Here is a 25,989-nt window from a genome sequence, read left to right as displayed (position 1 = left end):
TATATGCTGTCTTCTCCCAGAAAAGGTCAGTCTATACAACATTATATGCTGTTCAGCGCCTTTTTATTCTTCCATACTTTTAATGTTTAATTTTAACTATGCTTTTATGCTTAGTTTGTGGATCATTTATATTGTATTATTTGGGTATCTATGTATTAATGGGATTTGAACTGTAAGCCGTCCTGAGACCCACTGGGTATTGGACAGGGTAAAATTACCCAAATAAATAAATAAGTCTCTACAGAAAGCAATAAATTGACATAAATCTGATAGCAGAAGTTGCAATATTCAAAACTTAGTGGGACGATATTTCAAATTTCTGGGACAGTCTGTCACTAATGGTAAGTGACCATTGTAGAACAAAGATATTTAACAGGAAGATTAGAAAGAGAAATACTGAGTGAATTTTCATTAATAGAAGTATAAATTTTTACCACACTGCATCTGTAGCTTACCTAGTGCCAGGATGTTTGTGTTATCAGCAGATACTACACGTTGGATGAGCATTATTAATAATAGGATTGCCATGGTCAGTAATTTCTCCATTTATTTATTACATTTATAATCTGCATTTCTTCCCAGAAGCCCAAATCCATGCAAGTATTGTCACAACACACTATGAGGTAGTTTAGACTGAGAATCCATGCCTGAGTCACCCAGTCAGCTTCATGGCACTGTGGCGACTAAAACCCAGTCCTTCTAGTTCAATACTCTGACCACTCTAACCACTAAACAACATTGGCTCACATTTAATTTCATTCCATCCTCATGGTTTGCAATTATTTTCCCTCCACACACATTTTACATATATTGTGTAAAACCTGAAACTCTGCAACATTAACTCTTCCAGCATCTGATGTAGCGGACTATGGTCCACAAAACCTTTTGCCAGAGTAAATTCATTGGAGTTAATGTGTCACAAGTATTTCTGTTGTTTTCATTTGCTGGGCATAAATTGTAAGATTCATTTCTGTCAAACCATGCATAAGATTGTGTCCTTTTAAAGGCACAAGATACTGTACCTACAGTTTTTTCACATCCATTTCTTATCAGTGTATTTAAGAGATAGTCATAGATCTAGAATATGATGAACCATTTTTTCCCATTTCTATTCACCTTAATTAAAGACTGCTGATGCTGAGAAGGTCAGGCTGGAGACAGTGAGGCTTGATTCTCTGCCCTTCCTTAGTCTTTGTTTTGTGAAGCTAGCGGAAGGACTTTTATTCTGCACTACATATCTTGATGTCATAGGAATTTGCCAGAGGACAACACTTTTATTCTAGAAGGAAATTATTTATTTATTACATGTATTTGGGACAGCTGATACATGCCACTGTGACATTGTTCTGATTCATTGGCTGAGATGATGTAGACTTGTTGAGATCCAGGGTTAGGCTGGAAAGGCTGAATTGCATCCAAACTAATTGTCCCAATCAACATTTGTCTTGTAGTATTTGCTTCCTCCTAATCTTGGGTAGAATATCCAAATGAATCTCACAATTATCTAAAATTGTTGAGTCTGTATTATTCATTATCCCTGAACACCAGGCAAATTTGATGGCAAGCATGGGGCCCACATCTTGGTCACATGTTGACCACACATGATTTAATACTATGTAAATAATATTTAGGTTTCCATTGCATGAATGTATAGCATTCTGAACATGTTCCCTGTCTGTTATATGTAGGTGTTAGTCCCAAATGTCTACAGCACCTTGCAGTGTCTTTTAGCATCTCCGACCGGTTCACAAGCTACAGTCTCTCTTGAACAGGGATAGCTTGACCACTGTGTTACACACACGAGTAATTACTATAATATTCTCTAGGTGGGCTGCCCTTAAAAGTGTCAAGAAGCTTGAACTGGGGCAGAATCCAGCAGCTTGGATGTTGTCAGGAGCTGCCCCTTTTCAGTGTGCTATTCCTTTGCTGAAATAACTGAGCAGGCTATCTTCTCACTACTGGACCAAGTTTAAAGTTCCAGTACTACAGTGCAAAGCCATGAACAACCTGCAGTGAGGATACCTAAGACAGCATCTTTTCCCTTATTGACCTGCGTAGTTGTTGAGGTCATGAGAGGACAATCTGCTGGTGCTTCCACAGGGACCTATGGACCAACTGGAGTCCATCAAGAGAAGAACCTTCAGTGTATGGTGTGCCCATTTTTATGGAATTCCCTGCCTCTGGGAGTCAAGTGGCCATCAACTCTGTGTTGTTTTCACTGCCTGCTGAAGGCATCTTTGTTCCAGGAGGCCATTTTTGCTGACCAGCCAGTTTTAACACTACCTTGTTTTTAATGTATTGCTTTTATTGCTTCACCAGTTTTAGCTTTTTACTACTTAGCACTCTGGGATCTGCCCAGATATGGAGAAATATACAAAATCGTTTTTCATACCAGTATTGGTGGTGTAAATGTGTCTTGTCTATAAAGAGGGTAATTCTTGGATACTGTGAGAATTATATTGGAGTAAAGGGTAAATTATGTCAGGCTGCCAGTTGATTTTCAGACTTTCAAATTAGCAAAGTAGATAGTGCTGAAGAAGTCAGACATTGTGGTGCATGATACCAGTGACACAGGAAAAAATGGGCATGGAAGCTGTTAGTGTGTGATGCCAACAAGCTGTAGGTTAATGCTGGGCATCTTCTGTAGCCTAGTTGAATATTCAACTCCCAGTCAGGTCAGTCAGGGGTTGCTATATGATGGCCAAACCTGGACACTCTAGGTTAATTGAAGGTAAAAAAACCCCCATAGTTAACCTAGCTACAAACTGTGAGTTGTTTACCCATGAATAACTTGCAGTGCCTGGTTTGGACATCACATATCAATCAGCAGTTAAATTTTCAAAATGGCTATGGAATGCATTTGGCATGCACTGAGACAAATAATTAGTTAATTAACCCTTAATTAACAGTTTACCACCATTATGTATGACCTGGGTCTTACAGTTATTGACAAAACATGCAGATTGCTAGCTACGAATTTGAAATCTAAGACTTCCAAGGTTGTATTCATAGAAATGTTACTAGTTCTGAGCACAGGGCCAGCTAGAAAGGCAAAGCAAGAGATATGTGAATGAGGTGGTACTGGTATTGGGTTTTGTTTTGCTTTTGTTAGCCTTTCCTTTGTTTTAGCTGAGAGGTTAAGGAACAGGTGGCAACATTCTTACAATGGAGTGATGTAAGAACTGGTTTTCCCCATGTTCTGTAGTGGTCTAGAGATCCATAACTTGTTCTTAATTATCTGAAGTCAGAATGAGCTGTGCAGTTGCCAAGTTTGTTGACAGGACTTGTCTAACATTTGGAAGTAACAAAAATTAACACAACTTCAAATACATGAACATTACAAGCATGCCATTCCAAAAATACAAGAATGATACTGTGTGCAACTACAAAAGGCAGTTCAAGTACTAAAATATCAATGTTCATTACTTTGATTGCTTTACATTAAAACAAAATTATCATGAATATAGTGCTCGAAATACTTCAACACTTCTTGACAACCTCAGATTTAGGTACTGGAAGCAAATTCCTAAAGTACATGTTTTCCCTTAGGTAAGGACTGGATTTGGAGAATGAAAAAATAATATTAGAAAATCATCATCCTGAGTGCAGCAAAAAGAGAAATGGAAACAGTACCACAGATGGAAACCAACTAGCTTGGACTCCAGTGTTAGCATGCCCCTATAACCCTACCCCCAAAGTCCACACATAGAAAGTGGTGTAGTGGAGCCAGGCTCACAGGGACATATTACTGGGACTTGTTTATTAATAGGGGTGTTGATGTCTTCTGCCACCCCCTCTAATTCCTTATTTTCACGGAACTTACTTGTAACCTTCAAAGGGGAGGTAGTTCCTTTTGTAGCAAGAGGGGAATGGTTGAATGGGCAATAAAGAGCTGTTGGCTTTACAGAAGTTCTGCTCCAAATAGAGATGAATGAAATCTGCTAGAATTTGGTTTGTTGACATAGATCAACACACACCCCTTAATTTTTCATCAGCAGAGCAGGTGGTTAAGGGGACTTCCATGATGTGTGACTACACTTCAGAATGTACCACATCAACACCACATATACATTTCAGTATGTGAAGTGGGCCCTGGCATATGTGCAACAAGACACATCCGGGAGCTTCTAGGCAGTCAGAATTCTGTGTGAAGTGAACGTGCAAGCTGGTGGGGGCATGGATGGAAAGGAAGGCTTGTGTTGGTGACACGGCTTGTTGAGACAGTGCTGCTGTGGAAAGACAAGTGGTTTCAAGGCTCCTACCTAGGTAGGCACTTCTGTTACTGTTCCTGCGTAGATGTAGGTTGGAAACTGCAGGTGAAAATGTGCCCAGTCTCACCCTAAAATGGAGGTTTCTTATTCTCATTTCAAAGTTTGAGAGGGAACTTCCTGCAGTTGCTTGATGGATTAAAGGCAAATGAGATTTCTTAGCTTATGTAACTTCTCTTATACCCAGAACATGCTAGTTGGAGGTTTTGTGTTTGTGTGTTGAGAATTCTCTCAGATACATGCTTAGTGTGTGACCCTTTGTTTAGAGGTTGCCATCCTCTCTGAAGTCCTTTGTTTCTTCTTTTGTTGTTGTTCAGTATATGACACATTTTACTGGGGACTGGCAGGATGCAAGAAGAACCAAAGTATAATACTGTAAAGTCTCTCAGGTCAGGAAAAATTAGTTTCAGCAAGCTAGAGTAAGAAGCAAAATTTGTTTGACAACATGAGCAATCTATACTGAGGATACTCAATAGAGAAGAAGTTCAACTGTTAGGCAAAATTGGCTGGTTTTCTGTTCAGGAATACTTGAAGCATACACATTCCTGTAGGGGAGTTAAAATGGAGCTGAGAAAAAGAAGGAAAGAATATAAGCACTAGAACTATGTTTGTAAGTAAATTCTTAAGGGACGATTCCATCTCTTAGAAGATACATTTTTCAGAATTTCTCTTACATCAAAAGGCCATTTTGAACACCATGTGGATGGGGCATTCTTTGGATGGATTATAGCAGTCCTGGGTGCTGACATTGAGAATCCAGGGTGGTCAAATTTGGCAGAGGACAGGGCTCCAGAACTTTGAATATTTTTATAGAATAGGTGTATGTGGGATGTGTGTTTGTGAGCGAGAGAGAGAGAAAGGTGGACTTGTTAGGTTTCCCCTACTTTCAGCATTTTCAAAGAATTTATTTATTTATTTAAAACATTTTTATGCCGCCCGCATTGCAACAAAGCCTCGGGGCGGCTCATGTATCCTCATGTCTTACATTCCTCCCAGTAACACTCATGCCCCATTACACTGAACTGTGCTCTCCATATTAGAATTGCCATATGACAGACTATAAAGCAATCAGTCCCTTTTTTGACTGCCTTGCTTTGTTTGGTAGCTCTACTTCAGTGTTGTGCCATGAACCATCCTAATTATTTAATTTCAAAAAGTTAGTCCTGGCAAGTGAGCACTGGCAAATTCAATCCTACATGTTTCCTAGGTGTTGAGGCCTTAAAGATGTGCTGCTGTGGTTGATGTATTTATTTTACACCACATCTGACTTCTTTAGAATAGTGGTGTTCTCTCTTTAGAACCTAACACTTTTAGGCCTTTTGCTCAGAGATATTTATAACAATCTGTTGTATTTATCCCACTGGCATTTCTTTTATGGGTTTTTAATTAGTTTGTCTTTCCTGCCTTGTCGTAGTCTGTTGGATTTACTGTCTCTCAGGTCTTTGCTAGATTCCTGGGCCAGGCTCTTACTTCAACCCCTGTGCCTAGTCGAGTCCTTAAAATGGCTCCAGCCTTAAGCCTCCTGACTCGTTCAGTCCCTCTGCCTGACAGGTGGTTCTTCCAGTCAGGCTTCCTTTTGGCTCCGCAGCCGGACTAGTGTTTCCTTGGAAGTTTTATTCTTTGCGCTCTTACAGTTTCACTGCTTGGAGGATACCCGGCATCTGCTGTCCCTTGGGAATGGGCTCCCCCCTCACAGCTGTTAGCCTGAGGAACAAGCCTTCCTTTCTTTGACAGCCGTCCTGTGTAAGAAGTGTACTACAATCCTACTGCTGTAGTCTTCTTGCTCCCATTGGTAGCATTTTTATTTCCTTTTAATTCCCCGGTAGCTTATTTACAGGGGGAACTGACCTCGACTGCACCCATTTTCGCAGCTGGAATTCTGTGAGTGATTCCCACAATCACTAAAGCTGTGATAAAGCTTCTCTCATTCCTCTGTGCCTCTTCTCCTCTTAGCTGTGCCGTGATAGGACTTTTAAATAGATGGAAGAAAATTTAAGTCACACATGCATCACTTTTCATGGTGCCCCCTTCTGAAAAGTGTGGGCATTATTGGCTATGGTTGACAAAGTTTGGCCTGCTTGACATTACTGAATTCTATTTACAATTTAAAAACTCCATTATGTGGTCAGTCAGTCCAACTGGATATTCTTTTACATTTGATAGTGGCTGCTATAGTACTCAAGTATGGGCTCCTGTACTATCAGCCTTACAAAAGCTAATTTTGCATATCTGGCTTTTCCTGACATAATATATCCCCTCCCAGCAGCTCTTGCAATACTCAGATCATACTCAGACAGGGATGTAAGCTCCAGATGGAACACAGTGCTGCCTGAATAGAGTGCTTTTGTTTGGGACAGTGTAATTTTATCTTTGCCTGAGGATGGTTGCTGCTCCTGGTCAACAGGATCATGCATCTTGGAGGGTTTAAACTGGGTAAACAGTTCTAGTATTAAATGAGGGTAAACAGACTGCTGAGAACTGAACCCCTGTGCTAATGGGATTAGCTTCCTTGAAGACCAGGTTTGTCCAAAGTGTCTCAAGTTTATTAAGTTTTAGACCCTTTACAGTTCAGAGTAGTGGGTAATAATAAGAAAAGCCAACAAATCTGTTTAAATGGAAAATGAAATTCCTGAGCTCAGGTGCTTAATTGTTTCTTCAGTGTAATCTGTTCTGAGAAAAAGATGCTCATGAATCAACTAATGGTGCATGAAATCACTTAGTACTTTTAGGTTTTCAACCAGAAGTTTGGTAAACCACTCTTGATGTTGGTAAACACACACACTAGGAAGTAAACTCTATTGAACTCAGTGAAATTAGGTGTCTGAGTAAATGTTTGTTTGTTTGTTTGTTTATTCAAATATATAGACTGCTGAATATCCCTACATTGCATTACTATTATATCTAAACATGGTTATATTTGCAGTGTAAATATTGCTAGATGTAATCTCGTAAAAATGTGATCATGCTACAATACAAGATTTGAACCACTGGTATAAGTACAGCATGCATGATTACCATGTGGCATTCCTCTGGATCAACATGCAAGGGAATGTCACATGTCTTTTCTAATGAAATGGCAACTGTGCCACTGTTTCCCTAGGAATTTGTCCTGGGATTACTATGACAATTTGTATTTATTATAGTGCTTAGGGGAGAAAGGGAAAGTTGAGCTTGTGGCCAAGATTCCTTTTCTTGAAGTTATATGTAAAACACTTCATTCACTCAGTAATATTGTTACAGAAACATGCAGCAAATATTTGCTTTAGTTCTTTGCGTAGCTTATAGGTACATGCCTGAGGGAGCTGGGTTTTGCCTCAGATGTGTCACATGTATGTGCTATGATATACATTTTTTTTCCCCGCGGAAGTTTTGAAGTGATCAGTAATATATTCTAATCAATACCTTAGAAATGTATATTCATGAAGAATATGTAAGAATATAATAGAGTCAAACAATTTTATTGAAGAGTGACTTATGTAAGAAAGACTCTTGTCATTACTTGTCCTGCTGCTCTAAGAGAGCCTTTTTAAACTGGCTTAGCCTTTTCCTAGAATTTGGGTTTATAAGGGCTTAATTTTATTATATTTAGGTTTATTGTAGTTTTTGTAATTTGTAATTTTGTAATTTTTTCTTGTCCTTTCTTTTTATACTGTTTGTATTTTTAAAATGTGGTATTCTTTGTAAATTGTCCCTGAAGGAGCTTCTTGTTTTTAAATGTGTTGGTTTGTTAATATTTAAAAAAAACCCAATTGACACCTTTGGTGTCATGTTCTCTTTTTACTTTCTGTTCTGTTTTGGTGCTTCTGGTTATTCAAAGGCAGGTACATAATTTGAGCAGGAGTGGAGTTTTGATGGTATCCTTTGGCCTCTTAGGCCCATTGTTCTTATACTGATTTCACAGATAAATTGAGAAGGGCTGCTGGACTTACTTAGCTGGACAATCAAGTGATCTTGCTAATAATTGTGTTTTGCACATCCATTGCTACAACAGATGTATAGGATCAGTCTGTTTTGGGTGTTGCTACTGTGCCTGCCCATAAGCTAACCATCCTTCTCAGAGTAATGTTTTTATATATATACTTTTCTTTGGGGTTCTTTAGATGCTACTGTAGTGCAAATATAGTGCTAATAATAACTTGACAACAACTGCTACATGAAGGCATAAAAATCCTAGACAAAATTCTGTTCTCCCTCTCCCTCTCCCTCTCCCGCTTTTCTGTAGACCAAGCGAGGAGAGTACTGAAGCTGGATATAATCTGACCTGGAAAGGCATGCTGAATCTTCTATAATGGGGCATATTTTGGGATGTTTTGGCTTTAGTGACTGATTCAGCCAAGTGCAAATAATACTTGGTGAGGTTTGTCCATCCTTTGGGATTCACAGAGATGTCTTGGTTGGTTCCTTTATGCTGCAGTGCATTTCTTTTCAGGGTTGCTTGCTTCTGTCATACTTTTGTGCTTCTAGTAATAGCCTTTGTCTAAGCTGATCTCCTTTTAGCTAATTTTGTTTTATTGATCTAAGATGAGAAACAGGGAGGAGGAGAACATGGGGCCCTAAACAGTTCCAGAAATATAGCTGAATCTGTTATAGAAAAGCCTTTTCAGATTATGCATTAGTCAGGATTCAAAAAAGGTATCCCCTTTGATTTCAGCTTTCCAGAATCAATTGTGTGTTGATTTTCTTGTGCTTTCATGTTTATGGGTTTGTATCCAAATCCATAGGCAGCTCTTATCAATATTTTTTTAAAAGCAGGTCTAGTTTTAGGAATTGCTACAAACACATCTTTCTTTTTATCTTGGCAGATATGAATTCTTAGGGATTCAGAAAATCAGGAATAAAGTTGATACAAGCAAATCCTCATCTTTCTCATTTAATTCATGTGGTTTTACAACCTACTATGTTACCTTTTCTGTGTTTTAACAAAGGTCATATATATTGAGCAATAGCAAGGCTATGTACTTAGACACAGTTTAACAACCTGCAAAAAAAGTTAAAATTTATTCAGCAAAACAGTATATCTAATCAGGCACACCAAAGAGAAACAGAACGTAGAACTTGAAGAGATTGCATAGCATAGCTCTTTAAAAAATACAAGTCAAGGTGCACTTCTTAGTTTTGCAGACCACACACTGTGTTTATAAAGCCATCTATTATCTCTCACAGCCAGCAGAGATGGTCATATGCATCATTTGTCTGTGGAACCATGATATTTTAAAATAAGAAAAAACTCATCAAGGATACAGGTTCTTTTACAGTGCAGTGGAATTGCATTCCCAAGTTAATGAAAGTTCTATCTCTGGAGACTCAAATGCCACAAATTAGGAAAGGTAGCACAAAATCCAAGAGTTCGCCAGCCTGGTTATCTAGCATTGTCAAGGAAACTATTAGAGAAAAGAAAGCTTCCTTCAGACAATGGTTATGTTATGTTAGTTGCGAAGTCATGTCCGACCCATCATGACCCCATGGACAACATTTCTCCAGGCCCAGGCAATGGTAACCTTGCCCAAATAAGGAAAGCAAAAGGGAGCATCAACTTGCACTGAGGAGGTGCAAGAAAAGCATTTTGAGGAGCATATTGCTAACAACATCAAGGATAGCATTAGATAATACATTCAATATACCAAAAGCAAGAAATCAGCTAAGAAGTTATTTAGATGATAATGGAGTTAAAGTGGCAGTAAGTGAGGCTAAGGACAAAAGTGGTGACAAAAGATGAAGTTCTTGACTTTCTTGTCAAATTGAAACCACCAGGCCCAAATAGTATCCAACCTAGAGTTCTAAACTCAAGTGTGAATTTGCTGAGCTTATTACAAAAACATGTACAGTCTCCCTGATATCAGCCTCTCAACCAAAGGATTGGAGAACGGCCAGTGGAACAGCAATTTATTACAGGCTGGGTGGCTTAACATTGGTACTGGTTGAAATTAGTTGAAAGTGTCATAAAAATAGAATTGGTAAGGAGCTAGAAGGATAAGTCCTTCTGAAAAAGAATAACATGGCTTCTGCAAAGGTAGCCCCTGTCTACTAACTTTTCAGGGTTCTTTGAGAATGCCAGTCAACATTTTATTTGGCCTTCCAAAAGACTTTTGACAAAGTCCCTCACCAAAACCTCTTGAGCAAACTTAGCAGTTATGGAGTAAAAGGGGAGGCCCTCTTATGGTCATAGAACAGAAGACAGAGAGTAGGAATAAATAGTGAATTCTCTCACTGGAAGGCTGTAAAAAGTGAGGTTCCATAGGGATCTGTATTGGGCCTAATGCTTTTCAACATGCTCATAAATGATCTACAATTAGGAGCAAGCAGTGTAGTGGCCATGTAGGCTGATGACACCAAACTGGTTAAGGTGGTTAAAAGCAAAAGGGATTGCAAGGGGCTTCAGGAAGGTATCACCAGACTGGGAGAATGGCCATTAAAATGGTTAATGTAGTTCAATGTGAGCAAATGTAAAGTGATGGAACCAATTGCCTAGGCAGGTTGTGAGCTCTCCTACACTAGAGGCATCCAAGGTACAACTGGACAGCCAACTGAGAATCATGGTTTAACTCGGTGTCCTGCACTGAGCAAGGAGTTGAAACGGATTGCCTTCTGGCCCTTTCCACCTCTTTACTTTTCTCTGTTTCTATGAATCTGTGACCAAGAACGGGATTGTGAGGTTTTTGTGGACAGCTTAATGAAAATGTCAGCCCAGTATGCTGCTGCTGTGAAAAAGACAAACTCCAAGTTAGGCACAATTAGAAAGAAATTGAAAATAAAACTGCCAATATTGTGCTGCTCTTATACAAATCTATGGTGTGATCACACTTAGAATTCCATGTATAGTTCTGGTTACTGCACTTTTAAAAGGATATTGTAGAGTTGGGAAGAATGCAGAAAAGGGTTTGGAGCAACTCCCCCAGAAGCTTCCAATAAAGGAGCATAAACGGAAGTAAAAGGAGATATAATAGAGGTGTACAAAATTGTGCATGGTGTAGAGTAAGCAGATAGGAAGCCAATTTTTCCTCTCCCATAATACTAGAACTTGAGGTCATCCCATGTAGTTGGTTTTTAGGAGATTCAACACATGTAAGAAGTACTTTGTAACACAGTGCATATTTAAAGTATGGAATTCACTTCCATAAAATTTAGTGATGGCCACCAATATGGATGGCTTGAAAAAAAATAATTCACTCTTTTGATTTTTATCCTGCCCCATTTGTCATAAGGGAGATATTCATAGAGGAGAAAGTTATCAGTGGCCACGGGTCCTGAAGGTTATGCTACCTCTGGTAGCAAAGGCAGTATGCCTATGTACACCAGTTGCTAGGGAAGTTGGACAGCAGGGTACCACCACACTCTTGTTCTGTGTGTAGGTACCTATGGGCAACTGAACACAATGGTAGAATTACTGGGCCCTTGTTCTGATATATATGATTCTTCTTATTTTCTTATCAGAGAAACTGAATTTGAGAAATACAGTTAATGCCACGAGCCATTGTTGAACAACCAAGGAAATGTGCATTTTTGAGCCTAAAGGGAAAGATGTGCAGGTGATTGTATCAATATGTAGTCTAGGAAGAAAGGAAATCTTGGTTTACTAGGTTGAACTTTTGCTTAAGGGAGACTGTAAATTCAAAATGGCTGTTTTTCTCATCATTATGCATATGAAATCCATACTTAGAACATCCTCTTAATCTTTTTGTATCAGATTGGGATTAGAAACATTTAGGTTTTGTCACTGGGGCAGATGAATGATTGTTTATGCACCCACATGTAGTATTTCAAATTTTCAGGAAAGATTGCTTGAGGAGTTTTGAGACAATTGATTTTCAGGATATATAAATGCATTGTTACCTGCTGAGATATGCAGTGTTTTAAAAAATCTTCCTTTAAGCTGATTCTGTTGCAGCAATATATCATTTTCCCAGCAGTGCATGCACTATATTTATCATACCTGAGAATGACATTCTTCCCTAAGATAGATGCACAGCTATTCAGTGATTGTTGTGAATACTGTAGTCAGGCAAAAGTAGGTGAAAAAGTTTTCTATAGACCAAGGGGATTTTAACTATTTTTGAGATTCACAATGATTTTTTCTTTCTTTCCAGGTTCCACATGTATCGCACTCTTTAAAAGTTACATGATTCTCTTTCTTCTTTGTAGGGTCTTTATTCATCTGCATTGCTGTATCAGAAGACACCAGTACTGAAGGCCTGAGTTCAACTTCTTTAGTTGACTTTTCAGCCACATCCCATTTAGAATCTCTGGATTCCAGTGAGCAGAACAACTTGGAGGTATCTGAGTCAGACCTTGTCCCCAGTGCCCTGCAAGCTGCTCCTGGCTCAGGCTTTTCCAGTGAGGAAAATGAAGATTCTAAGGTCCTTCAATCCCAGTATATTTGGGATGATGGTGGAGACATCAATGACTCCAGCTTGTATGTGGGGCCAGCATCAGGTAGTCATATTTTGAAGATTTTTTGGGGGGGATGGAGGGGGGTTAATTGGAAATGTCTCTATGCTATCGCCTAGATGTAATTCTGGCTTTTATTTATTTAAAACTTTTGTATACCGTCCACTACCATGTGAAAGAGGGGGTTCATTTTAAATTGGTTTTCTACTTCAAATGGCTGTCTCCAGTGGATTGTAAATAAAAGTGAGGGTTTATGTGACAAAGAAATAAATTTAGGGTGCTGCAGAAGATCAGTATTAGGGCTATCCAATCATTCATCTTTTTTGTGAGCTACAAGTCAAACTAGAGTTGAATTTCCGCACTTCAGGGGATATCACATGGTGTGTGTGTTTGTGTCAGGGGGTACATCATACTGTTCTGTCTGTAATGGTGGGCATTAAGTAACTATGTTGGCAGGGAAGAGTTATTTAACTTGAGCATGACATTTCAAATGTTTAGAATTATATTCCATGTCCATGCTCTTTCATAAATTCAATCAGATCAAATCACTATTGTGCAATTCTTCCAGGTGGAACTTTAAATGCATGTTCTAAGTGTTCACTTTTAGCATAAATCTAAAGTTTGGAAACATCTCAAATAGTAGCAACAAAAGGGTAGTAATATGTTTTATCAGATTTTTTTAATTTGCACCATAACACTATACACTTATTAAAGTGGTTAGAGTAGGAGATTTTTATTTATTTATTTATTTATTTTTCAATTTATATCCTGCCTTTTTCCTACACAGGCTCAAGGCAGCTTACATCATTCTCCTCCTCCATCTTATCCCCACAACAACAACCTGTGAGGTAGGTTGGGCTGAGAGTCTGTGACTGGCCCAAAGTCACCCAGTTGGCTCCATGGCCGAGCGGGGACTAGAACCCAGGTCGCCTGAGTCCCAGTCCCATGCTCTTAACCACTACACCACACTGGTTCTCTTTGATTTGGGTTCTACTCCCCAGTGAGCCTTGAAACTTACTGGGTGACTTTGGACCAGGCACTCTGGACCAGGCACTCAAACTCAGTCTAATCCAGTTCACAGAGTTGGTGTTGTAAGGATAAAATGGGGCAGAAGATGACTCTGTAAGTTACCTTTGGTTACTCACAGGAGGAAAAAAGGTGAATTATAAATGCAGCATAATAACAATAATAGCATCATCATCATCATCATCATCATCATCATCATCATCATCATCTGACAGCAACACCTTGTAGATATCCCATAAAAAGAGAGTAAAAGAAAGCATAACTTCAGACATCAAGCTAAGCTATTCCTCTATGTGATCACCTGAAGAGAGGAGTGAAGTAAGTTGTCTGTGTGCACAAACATGCCGTGTATTAACATTCTGGTTTAATAAGCCAGATTTTTCAGCTTATCATATGACTTTAAGGGTGCTTTTGAGATGCCCACTGAGTTAGAAAGAGGAGGTGGGAAATAGTGTGTGAATATTCAGGTTTTCTTTAGAGTTTATGAGATTATCCTTGATCTAATTTTCAGGCAAGACGTTTTAATTGCAATGTGAGAAGCTTACCCTCAGCCCCCATCTCTTCCCCTACTGCAAGTCGGTGCATGTCCAACCCGAATCTAGTCAGTAACTGGGAAGTGATACCATTTCAAGCTGTATCTTTTTACAGACTCTGGTCTTGAAAGAACTGAGCCCCCTGGTGGGATAAGGCTGTGTTGGCAAGTTTGCAGTAGCAAGCTGTCTTGCAGTTCCATAAGCCCTTGCTCATATAATTCTCATGTCCATATATTTAGGAGACAGATTAGGGAAAAATAAGAAGAAACAAACAAGTAGAAGGAAACAAACTTGCCAATGTAATTATTATTCCTTTCTAAGAAGTATCTATTTATATATTGTTATTAAGCATGTTGTTTTATACCACTAACTCCTTTGAGTCTGCCTTTCCTATAGTAACTTTGCTAAAATCTTGTTAGGAATATAAACAGTTGTGTTTGCCACATGTCTATATCAATATGACATAGTTTAGCAGGTTTGTCTGAGGCACAGCAGTAGAAGCAGCATTACAGACTCCTTGCTATTATATGGATGTTAGTTGAAAGCATTTTAAGCAGAAATTATTTGATAGCTTTAGATGGCATAAATAAAAATGCAGCAACCACTTCAGTCAGAGGCTGACTACAACAGAAAAAGGAATGACCGTAGTTTGATCTTTCCAAGGCACCCCTAAGTTGGAAAGTACAGATCTTCATAATGGGCTAGGATTCATTTAGAAACCTCAAGGCAAAAAGATGCATTGGTGTTGCAGTTGATAATAATAATAATAATAATAATAATAATAATAATAATTATTATTATTATTATTATTATAACATTTCTATGCCGCCCCTTGCCGAAACCTCGGGGCGGCTTACAACACGATAAAATACAATGAAATACAATAGCACATAATAAATTACCATTAAATACAAAATACAAAAAATACATTGATTTACAAATATAAGATTAAAATTATCAGTATAAATTAAGTAAATAAAAATATAGGAGGAGAAAGAGAAGGAAGAAGAAGTTGCCCTGGCCAGATCATATGTTTTAACAATTAAAATGATGTTTAAATAAAAAGGTCTTTACCTGGCGCCGAAAAACCAGTAACGACGGTGCCAGGTGGACCTCTTTGGGGAGTGAATTCCATAGGTTGGGTGCCACCACAGAGAAAGCCCTCCTCCGAGTACTTACTCTCCTAATTTCTTTCATGGAGGGTTCCCGGAGAAGGGACTCTCCCGCAGATCTCAAAGGGCGGTCGGGCATATACGGACGTAAGCGCTCGTTCAGGTAGCCAGGACCCAAGCCGTTTAGGGCTTTATAGGTCATAATCAACACCTTGAATTGTAGGATATTGCTTCTAGACTGTTAGAACATATCTGGTATGACCTCAAGGAATCATAAGTTGTGAAATATGTCTCTTGCTAAGATAATTATTACATGTCCTATCTCTTACATCAGTCTTTTTAACAGAAAAATACAAAGACTTACTGTATCTGAACTAAGGACCAATTTAATTATGATGCTTCTGTTGTGCAGCACCACAGAATACTTCCCTGTATTGGTGCTCCATGTACCTGCCATAATATTAAAATAAAATTCTTGTTTCATGTGCCCTTTACCAGATGCTTATTAATTTACACATGATGAGATGGTTCATTTCTAATCCATCAAACCATAATTTGTTGTCACATCTGAGCTAGTAGACTAGTTTGCTTCATCTTGGTTCAATTAGAAGGCTGGTTCAGATGTGACAAAAGTCTATGGTTTTAGGAAACTAGGAAGTCACTCATGGCATTGACCACATAAGGGATGGTAAAGAAACTATGCCAGCACATGGTTTGTTCCTGATCTTTTAAATCATGGTTTAACCAACAGAACCAACTCAGTGACATGTCTGTTCCTTAGTTGATACAGTGTATTGAATTATTTAGCAGGCTGAAAACTGATTTCTGTTAAAACATTTATTAGAAACCTGCTGCTTATCATCTTACAATAAATTGTAAGTGGTTTTAAATTGGAAATTTTAACCAGGGCTTTCGTAAGAAAGTCTGGTAGGTTTACATGTGCTACCTATATGCCATTGTCACAGAAATAAGTTAAATTGCAGGAGGTTCACATGTGATAAGCCAGGATTTTAAAGAGATCCTAGCTTATTGTGTTATGCTTATCACTACTTCAATACATACGTCAATACAGTAGCTTCCTGTTGTTTTATGAAGGGCTGGACAAAAGATTCACTTAAAAAGTGTTCACTTAAAAAGTGGCTATATGTGTTTGCTTATACTGTCTAGTTGTTATCCTACAATTGTCTCTTTCCGTAGTTATTGCCAATGGAGACCCTAATCCATATATTCTGTCTTGGCCAACTGTCAGTTTTTAAGGCCATGCTTTGTAATGATTTACACAGAATAACCTTCATCTGTCTTAAACATGTTACTCTACCATGGGATTTTGTAGAAAGCAGATATGAAGGTAGTTATTGTAGAATCACAAATGTACAACACAATAAAATACATGATGCCTTAGAGCAGTGATGGTGAACCTTTTAGAGACCAAGTGCCCAAACTGCAATCCAAAACCCACATTTATCGCAAAGTAACACTGCGATAAAACCTGAACACTGAGGTTTTAGTTTAGGAAAAAACAACTAATATATTAACATCTTTTGTCTTAAAAGGAAAACACAATAACAGAGCTTTCAATGATACAAACAGGTTTTTATTGAAAGGTAAAAGTTTGCATTTGATGTGCTTTTGCAGAATTAATGTGAACTTTGGTGTTGTATGCATGCTGATAATTTGTCAAACCTTGGCTCATACTTCATTAGTTTGAGAGCAACACATGCAGCACTCAGGTCATCCGTTAGTCTGCTTCTTGTATCAGATTTGATATAATTTGTTAATAAAAACAGTGGATTAAAACTCACAGCCAGTCCAAGCATATATATATCTCCTTGGCGGCACACTGACCGGCCATGCGAAAGCTCAGATGAGTCATGGCTAACGAATCGTGGCTTGTGACATCATCACCTGGCGTCACTACTCCTTTCTGAGCATGCACATGGCCCCTATGTGCACTGTTATCCAATGCACAGCTGCTAGGGTGACTTGGCTCATGTGCTGACAGAGAGGGCTGTGTGTGCCCGCTGCAACACAAGTGCCATAGGTTTGCCACCACTGCCTTAGAGTATAAAAAATAGGTACAGCATGTGCTTTTTAAAAAACTATGCTGTGCGTCAATATGGCAGGCATATTCACTCGATGTGTGGTATAGTGCCTAGGGTTGGTCTGTGATGGGGAAGTACTGAGAAACAGTGGCTTTGTATACAGGATTATTTCTCTGGTTCAGTGGCAGCAATTTTCCCACCGTAACCACTAGCATAACGAAACAAGCCCTGGTTTAAAATCAGCAGCTTGACAACTGTGCAAATATATTGGATATGACAACGGGGAGTCCTGTCTGCACCTTTTTCTTAGCGGCTAATTGCAGCTACTTGCCTGACCTAATCTCAGCGAAATCAGTGGAATGTTCAGATTGACTAGATCACATCTAAGTGGCTTCTGGTCTAATCAATGGCATGCCAAAGGGAAATGTTGAACTTTATAAAGGGTTATATAAATACTTCTGTGGTCATTTTCCCATTTGTTTATATATTAAGCATTTGTGCATGTGTACCCTAAAATCAGTTCCATAACAGTTCTAGGCAGAGAAAGAGGAACTAAATTACTTTCAGCGAACATTAACTGTTAAAGGCCTGCAATACTCCTTCCCTTCTAGCTTATTCTAAAAGCATCTGCTTTGTGTGCACAGACTGACATCTTTTAATCTCATCTTCAGCCAAGCATTAATGAAATAAAGCACCTTGTAAAGACAACACCTAAGCAGCTTATACTGAGCAGTTCCCTGCCTGGGTGCTGCCAGTATACCCATCATTTCTTTTGTGCCTTAGTTTTATATAGACAGTAACGTTTGAAAGCAAATCATTCTTGTAACTTTTTCCCATGTCAGCAAGGACCTCACAACTCTTCCCCAGTGGAAGCTTATTGGTGACCAAATGTTAAAACACTTGTGGGGATATCTTTTTCATTATTTAGATGTTTCTTCTGGGAAATCATACAGAAGAAGTGCTAATCACTCATTGCCATGGTGACCTTTTGCATCACACTTTGAGGACAAAGTTGCTTATCTCCACAGTGAACTTGACACTGTAGTTAGTGCAGCTCCAGCTGAAATCCTCCATGCCACCATCTGCCTAATTTTATAGGATCAATTTGAGTTGCTGTGGCATGATGACATGGGCAAGGTGTTTGTACCTCCTGGCTAGTAGAAGCTGACTGACAAAGGTAAGAGCAGATGGGTCCAGTGAAAAATAAATGTATCTTTATGTGAAGGGGTAGGTCTTGCTGTACTTAAGGGGGCAGTAGTGTGACCACTCTTGAAGAAATCCACTGTGGACCCCATGGTATTTGACAATTCTGCCCTGTTGCAGATACCATTTTCTTAGGAAAAGTACTTAGGGACCTTGTTATGGGATCTCATCTGCTTCAGTTACCTTGATGGGAACTTCATCAAGTGAGGACGGAGGAAATGCAACCCTGTTTACCTTGCCTCATCTTTCATTGGTTGCTTACACCATTGACCACAATATTCTTCTTTATTGATTCCATGGGCAGGGCATCCGATGTACTGTGTTACCTTGGTTCTGATATTTCCTGTGAAGACAATTTGAGAGTGCAGTATTAGATAACTGTTTCTCAGCCCTTTGTTAATTGAGCCATAGCATCTTGGCAGGATACTATCTTGTCCCCAAGTTGTTCTGTATCTATATGATGCCAATGGGAATAGTCCTTAGGACCCATCAATATGCTGATAACACACCGTTCTGTCTTTTGGAGAGATCTGAATCAGGTGAGACTGTGCAAGTCTTGGATTAGTGCTTAGACTCAGTGATGAACTGGATGAGCACCAATACAGTAAAGCTGAATCCGGGCAGGATGGAAGCCCTGGAAGTGTGTGGGGAGGGCTGTTCCTGAGTCTAGGAGAAAGGTTCATTGACTGTTCTGGGTAGGGTTATACTTTGAAAAATCGGGCTTGCAGTCTGAGGGGACTGCTAAATACATCACTGTCATTGAAAGCCCAAGTGGTCCTGGCAACTTGGAGTGCCTATTACCAGCTTTGGCTGCTTTGCACACTACAGGCTCTCCTCCAGTTGTGGAAGATAGCACAAGTAATTTTTCATGAGTTAATGAGCCAAGGATACAGTGCAACTTTCCCAAATAATGGTTTTACTGCAAAACAAAGACATCTACTGTATCTTATAGGGGTTAGTGTACATTTTTCTCTATATGGAGATGATTTCTATGTAAGAAATCCATTATGCATAAAATTGCCCTCATTCCTCTTTAATCCATACAGTATTAATACCACAAAGAATATTGAACCAGAATCAAAATGAGTGTTAGAGGCAGACAAAATACCACTTGCATTATTTTATGAACTTGGTCCATCACTTTAGATGAAGGCATCTTACAAATGAGTATTCTCATGATAGAAAAGGAAGGAGCAGCCTAATTTCTTATAAGATGGCTTCTACTTAACAGTAATTCAATTGCTAGTTAATTTGATTTCCCTCAATGTAATTAGATAAATCCATTATAACCAGATTGCTTCTCTTACAGGTAACAAAGTGATCCTCCCTTTTACAATTATGGGCTAGGTTTTATTTAAGCCTACCATGTTGGTAAGGGTGAGTAACAGGAAAAAAAAATCAGAGGTTAGATTGGCACTATCCTGGCAATGGTTTCTGTATCAACTGCTGACAAAATGAGTGGGACTGAACTTAAGAGGAGCCTTGCCAGATCAGATCAAAGATCCCTCTGAAGAAGCATCACATTTTGCACAGTGGCAAAGTAGATGCTTCTAGGAAGTCTACAAGCAGACCATGAGAGCAACAGCACTCACATGCTATTGGACACAAAAGCAGTTTGCCTCTGATTCTAGAGGCTGCATATGGCCATATGAGACGATTTATCTTCTATGAATCTATCTAATCCCCTTTTAAAGCCATCTGAGCTAGATGTCGCAATTACATCTTGCGGCAATGAATTTTATAAATTAATTTTGCATTATGTGTAGAAAGTATTTCCTTTGGTCCTAAGTATCATGTCAATCAAGGAGATTACTGTCACAAGTAAGTGTCATGGGTCTATGTTGTTCCAATGAGAAACAGCTCAAGACTGATCCTGAAGAAGCAGTCTGTCTGGCTGGTTGGTTCTGTTTTAACAAAGCTCATATTGCTGCTTCCCTTCAGCAAGCTATCCACTACCCATCCTGATCAACTTGAAACCACGCACTTTCTTCACAATGAGAGTGCAGATAAGCAGAGTTTATGCAGACATCATGAGCTTTATGAGGTGTGCAAGACAGTAACTGCATAAATCTTTCCAGTGTGCCAACCAGCACTATTTCAATTAAGATTTTGATCTGGAATTAATAAACCATTTGCCAATTACTGGCAAAACACTCCTAGAGAAGATAGCAGGCTTGTGCAAGTTCTCCTGCTTGGAGAACTAAACTACAAGTTGAAAATGTGGGCAGAGTAGATCCTGGAAGCTGAGGAAGTAAAAGGAATTACGATGTGTGGACAGCACAGAAGTAAAGACAGTTAATCCTACACCAATAGTAAGTCATCTTAGAAGTAGGTTATAGATATGTGGTGCATTTTGACTGAAATACCCTCCACTCAACATTGAGTTGTTCAAATGGAAGGTTAAAAGGATAAAGTTCTCATAGAACTGCTTGAATGCTATAGCTTAGAGCTGATGAATAGAACAGTACGTATACTTTGATTATTCAATGGGAGATATAGTAGATTCATGTCCTTGGGAAACTTAGTAGGCCCCCGAGAAATCAAATAATATTTAATTAGGATCCCATAGGAAAAAATAATACCATCTATTTTAAGATCTTTAAAACCGTTCGCATAAACACAGGCAAACAACATTTGCTGTTATGATTATGTTATTCTGGAGGGTGTATCTTTTTCTCTGGGTAGACTGCATTCAGTGAAGTCAGACAGTGGTAGCAAACAATTCTTGATTTCTTTTTCTCTGGTGTTGATTGGACATGATAGCCCATGTCAGATAGTGATATTGCTGATCACTTGTTCATGAGGAAATGAAATTTAACCCCCCCTCCCCTTGCAGTGCCTACCAAGCAGTGCTAATTTTTCCCTGCTTCCATTCAAATTATGTACACTTAACTGGGTTGGGGGAAGAACTTCATTTTCAGCATCTCCTATTCTCTTGTCTGCTCCTATCAGCTTAACATTAACCACCAAAAACCAGCCCAAATGTTTTTCTTTTCTTTTGGTGAGCCTCCTGTATCCTCCACACTCATGTGACTGCTTCTGAGAATGGTGCACAGATGACACAATTAAGAGGATACTGCCTTATCTTGGAGCATATTTATACATGGGTCTTCTTCAGCCTCAGTGAGCACATAAAGTTGAAACGTGGAAAGCACTGCTGAGAAAAGTGTGTTATGAGGATAGTTGAGATGAGAGAATGCAGCATTCTATATGCTGCCACATGTTATTTCCCCTCTGTGTGTGGTGGCACCTGACATTCTCCAAATCTGCTTTGTGAATAGTGAGTCACCATAAGCTGTTGGCCAAGGAATCATGTGTTGGCTGAATACAAGACAGACAGACAGACAAATGTTTCTACATCATCAAATCTGTCTTCAAGCACAGGCAGTCTCTTAAAGCCTACAAATGGAACTATATGCAGTTGGGGTGTTAGTGGTTGAGAATATAAACCAAAACCCAAGGAATGTGTAGGAAGTAAATGACATTATATAAAAGTTTGTTTGGGGTTTTAGGGTAATTCAGCCTAAAAGCAAAACATCCTAAAAGCAGAAACCACTAGATTTCAAAAGCAGACAATAAGGAGCAGTGGGTTATATCCAATGGTAATCTAATTTAGCATAGACTTATTGAAATGAATGGGACTTATGTTGTACTAGCATTGGACACAACCCAAAGTATTTTAAAACTGGGATTGGCCTCCAGTGATGAATTCATCACAGGAAGAAATTCTACCCAGAATTTTATTAATTAAATAATAATTCAATTGTATTTATTACTAATTATTTAACTAGCACAACCAGTGTCTATATTAGACTTATATGAAACAATAAATCAGTTTTATGAACATAGATGATCAGTGTACACTGTGCTTCCTTACAGAGATATTCCTGTTTTAGAGGCATATTAGACAAAGTAGGAAAGTACTATAGGGAAAATGATGTATATAGGTAAATGAAATGGGCATGTGCTGGGTATGCTTTTAAATTTTGTAATTTTACAAAGGAAATCATTTTGATGAGGAATTTAAGTAAGATATGACAAAGATAGAGCTGCCGAGGGAGGTTCTGTCAGAAGGAGTTGCAAGGGAAAACTGTTGAAATCTTTTAAGACAGCAGGAAAATTGGAAGTGAATAAGGATAATAGACTAATTAGAATGCTTTGCTACTAACTACATTTCTGCATAGTGTCCCTTAGGTATAGAAGTAGAAGATCTCAGGAGTAAGTTTCCTATTGTTCAGTCTTTCTGATTGTTCCTACTTGAGATGCCTTTTGCTTCTTTTCAGATTACAGTTTTCCACTTGCCTCCCAGAAAGCCTTGCCTAAAGAAAATGGAGCACATGTCAGAGAACCTCAAGAAGGCCCCACTTTCCATCATTCCTCAGATCTTATCAAGCCTGACTCTCAAGCACCTTCCACCAGCATCCTAGAGGAAGAGGAAGGATTGCTTCCTATCAACCAGTCAAAGGGAGCTTCTCAGAGCAGCCAAATAGAGAAAGTTACTTTTTCTGAAGCACCTGGGCAGGATTCATTGTTTTCTATCCTCTTTTCCACAGTAGCTAGCAGAACAGATCCAGTAACTGATGTGGTTACAGAAAAACAAGAGGAAGAATCTGTTCCTGAGCATGCTTCCTCTGGTTTTGACTTAGGGAGCAGCATGGGACCTAGTGTCTTGCCCCTTTCCCCCATTTTAACAGCCACTACAAAAGGACCCCAGCCTGTGTCAGAGGGCCCTTTCAAATTTACTTCAGAAAGTGCAGTATTTACAGTGGGAACAGAAGGGGAGGTGGTAAAGACTCTAACAACTATAGCTACAGTGGGATCTGAAGTGGACACCACAATAAGTAGGGAAAGCCCAAACCCCTTAACTGGAATCAGACAGGCCATTTCCATAGCAGAGACAGAGGCCATAGAGACCACAGAAATGGCTGAAGTGGAGCAGACAGGGGAAGATCTTCTAATAACAGGATCTCATGGGGACAGCACACAAGTAACTGACACCATTTCCAGGACTCCTAACAGCCCATCAAGCCCCAGCTCTTCAGTGGGTTTCTGGGACTGGACTGATGAGCCTGCTCCTACCTCCACCCCCATTCACAATATTACAAAGCTTGCAGTTACAGCAACTGCTGTGACAGAACCCAGCTTTGCACCACAAACCGGAGATGTCCGCATGGCTGGGCTTCCCACAGGAGTGCCCTGGAGTCTGACACAGGTAATAATTCAGTGTTTTGTACGGCTGGGTGGGTTGGGTAAGTATTTTCAATTACGCATTCTTGTTTTCAGACACTAGGAATGGGCCACATATTATAAAAAGTTACTTTATACTTCTTATTTGCTAGATCAAGCATGAATTGGCCTTTAATTTTAAAGTCACCAATTATTTTCTTAGCCATGAAAGCCATGAATAAGAGATCTAGTACAAATACAGCCACACTTAAATGCTTGGGTTCCAAATAGTAACACTGTCCTATAAAAATATTTCAAAAGGAAAGTAGCAACTAAATTATATACAATTCAGAAATGAAGCAATGTAAACAAAAACAATAGTGTTCTAAATATAGTCCATCTATTTTATGGTACTCAAGAAAGGCATCCAAGTAAATATTGGAGGTAGTTGCTTTAAAATATAAATAAACTCCAGCTCTATCTTAGACAAGTTTATAGGATTTCAAAAGATTTCTTTTGGTTGGCATTAAAATAGTATGTCCTGCAAGGTATGTATAATTATACTCTTGGTTGGTTTGCTTTTGTTTTTTTAAGAACATAGATATAAGAGAGAGCTTGTTGCCATGCCAATTATGTGTCCTAGGTCCACGTAGTTACATCCTGTAAATCTCTGCCTTCCTTTAAGTTGGCCAGTGCTGCTTCTGTGCTGAGGCCTTTTCTCTTAAATGAGGCTGACCTGTTTCAGCCGCTTCAGGGGTCAGTGCTACAGTGAACATGTGGTTTGTTCATGGCTGGAATCCTGAAGTTGGGCTGGTCCCTGGAACTTTTCTCAAAAACTAGGCCCTAAGGAATATAAATCCTGTCTTGCCCTTCTATAGCTGAGGTTTCTTCCTGCTCCATTAACACTAGCCCCATGTACTCCAATTATGTCAGGGTTCTAAACTGTGACCAAATAATATAATAATCAAATGAAACCTAGCAAACCAAATTAAAAATACAGTAATGCTTTTGAAACAACAGAACTTAAAGACTTAAATACTTGTGATGATAGGGTTCCCAAAAGAAACTCTCAACTGGGTTGCTGCAGCAGAAGCGTCCCCCTTCTTAGTAGTCACACACATTAATTCCTGTGTTAGGAACTCCCAGAAATTGACCATTGAAGACCATCATAGGGTCTTGGCAAATACAACTTTGGGTTAAGGTATCAAACTTACCGTGGACATGCAATAATAATCTTAAATATTTCCAGATAACTGTCCTCTCATCCACTACTTTGTGAGTTTTAATTTTTGTTTTTCACATATAAATGTATGTTCTGTACATCAGAAGAATGTTCCCAGCCATTATTGTCATGCCTCAGTCACATTAGATGACAAATTTAAATTGAATGTACATAAACAAAAACACAAAACAAGGTGTATGTATGTTCACAGTCGTAGGTCTTCTTTAAACATATGTGCAAGTGACTCACTAGAAAATGTTCCTAATATAAGTTAGTGTCTCCAAAAAGTAACTTTATAACCATCACTGATATAATACTGATAAAACACATTAACAACCCAAAATACATGTGCAGATGTATTGATGTGTGAGAATTGATACAGTATGTGATACAAATTAATTTATGCAATATAATTAAAGCAATAGGATGCCCTCTTACATCCATGGGAAGTTTGGGTGTATGATTTGGTTGGCCTAAATTTTAGTTTCAGATGCATACCCCCAGTTCCTTATTCCTTTTCCTTTACACATATTTTGGCTATTATGAGTATGGTGGCAGTATCCTTGTCAGTATCTGGCTCCTGAAAGCTGAATTTGAAGAGATAATTGGCATAGTTTTTTGATGATACTCCTCTGAAGGTGTGAGGTGCTGTTGATATATAAAGCCCTGAACAGCCTGGAACCATGCTACCTGATAGATTATCTTCCCCAGTACAGACATGTACATTTAAATTATTGGAAGAAATCTTGTTGGTTGTACCACAACTTGCATACTACCATCCTGCAGCAGCCAGAAGCAGGCCTTGTCCTTGTCCTTAACAGTGCCCACCTTGTGCAGTGACCTCCTCCTGGTATCTGGGAGGCACCAACTATAATATATTTTATGTACCAGTTAAACACCCATTTCTTTTCTGAACTCAGGTAGGCTGCCAAATTATATGGTATTCATTTATGTAAATATTTTAGTAGTTAAATAATAGAGGAGGAGGATCCAAAGCTTACTTTAGGTTGTATATATCACAGTTTCTTAGTT

The 25,989-nt window shown here is 38.9% G+C and overlaps 1 protein-coding gene across 1 annotated transcript in view; it reads left to right on the top strand.

Moving 5' to 3' along the window:
• Nucleotides 1–25,989, top strand: part of PODXL2 (podocalyxin like 2) — a 64,577-nt gene that overhangs the window by 16,550 nt on the left and 22,038 nt on the right. Inside the window, exons 2-3 of the mRNA XM_044451412.1 lie at nt 12,408–12,698; nt 22,853–23,781. Of these exons, the coding sequence (XP_044307347.1) occupies nt 12,408–12,698; nt 22,853–23,781 (1,220 nt within the window). The remainder of the gene's footprint in view (nt 1–12,407; nt 12,699–22,852; nt 23,782–25,989) is intronic.

This window comes from Varanus komodoensis, unplaced genomic scaffold, assembly GCF_004798865.1.
Source record: "Varanus komodoensis strain SLA01 unplaced genomic scaffold, ASM479886v1 scaffold6_2, whole genome shotgun sequence".
NCBI classification, from domain to species: Eukaryota; Metazoa; Chordata; class Lepidosauria; order Squamata; family Varanidae; genus Varanus; species Varanus komodoensis.
This window is presented reverse-complemented; position numbering and strand designations above follow the sequence as displayed.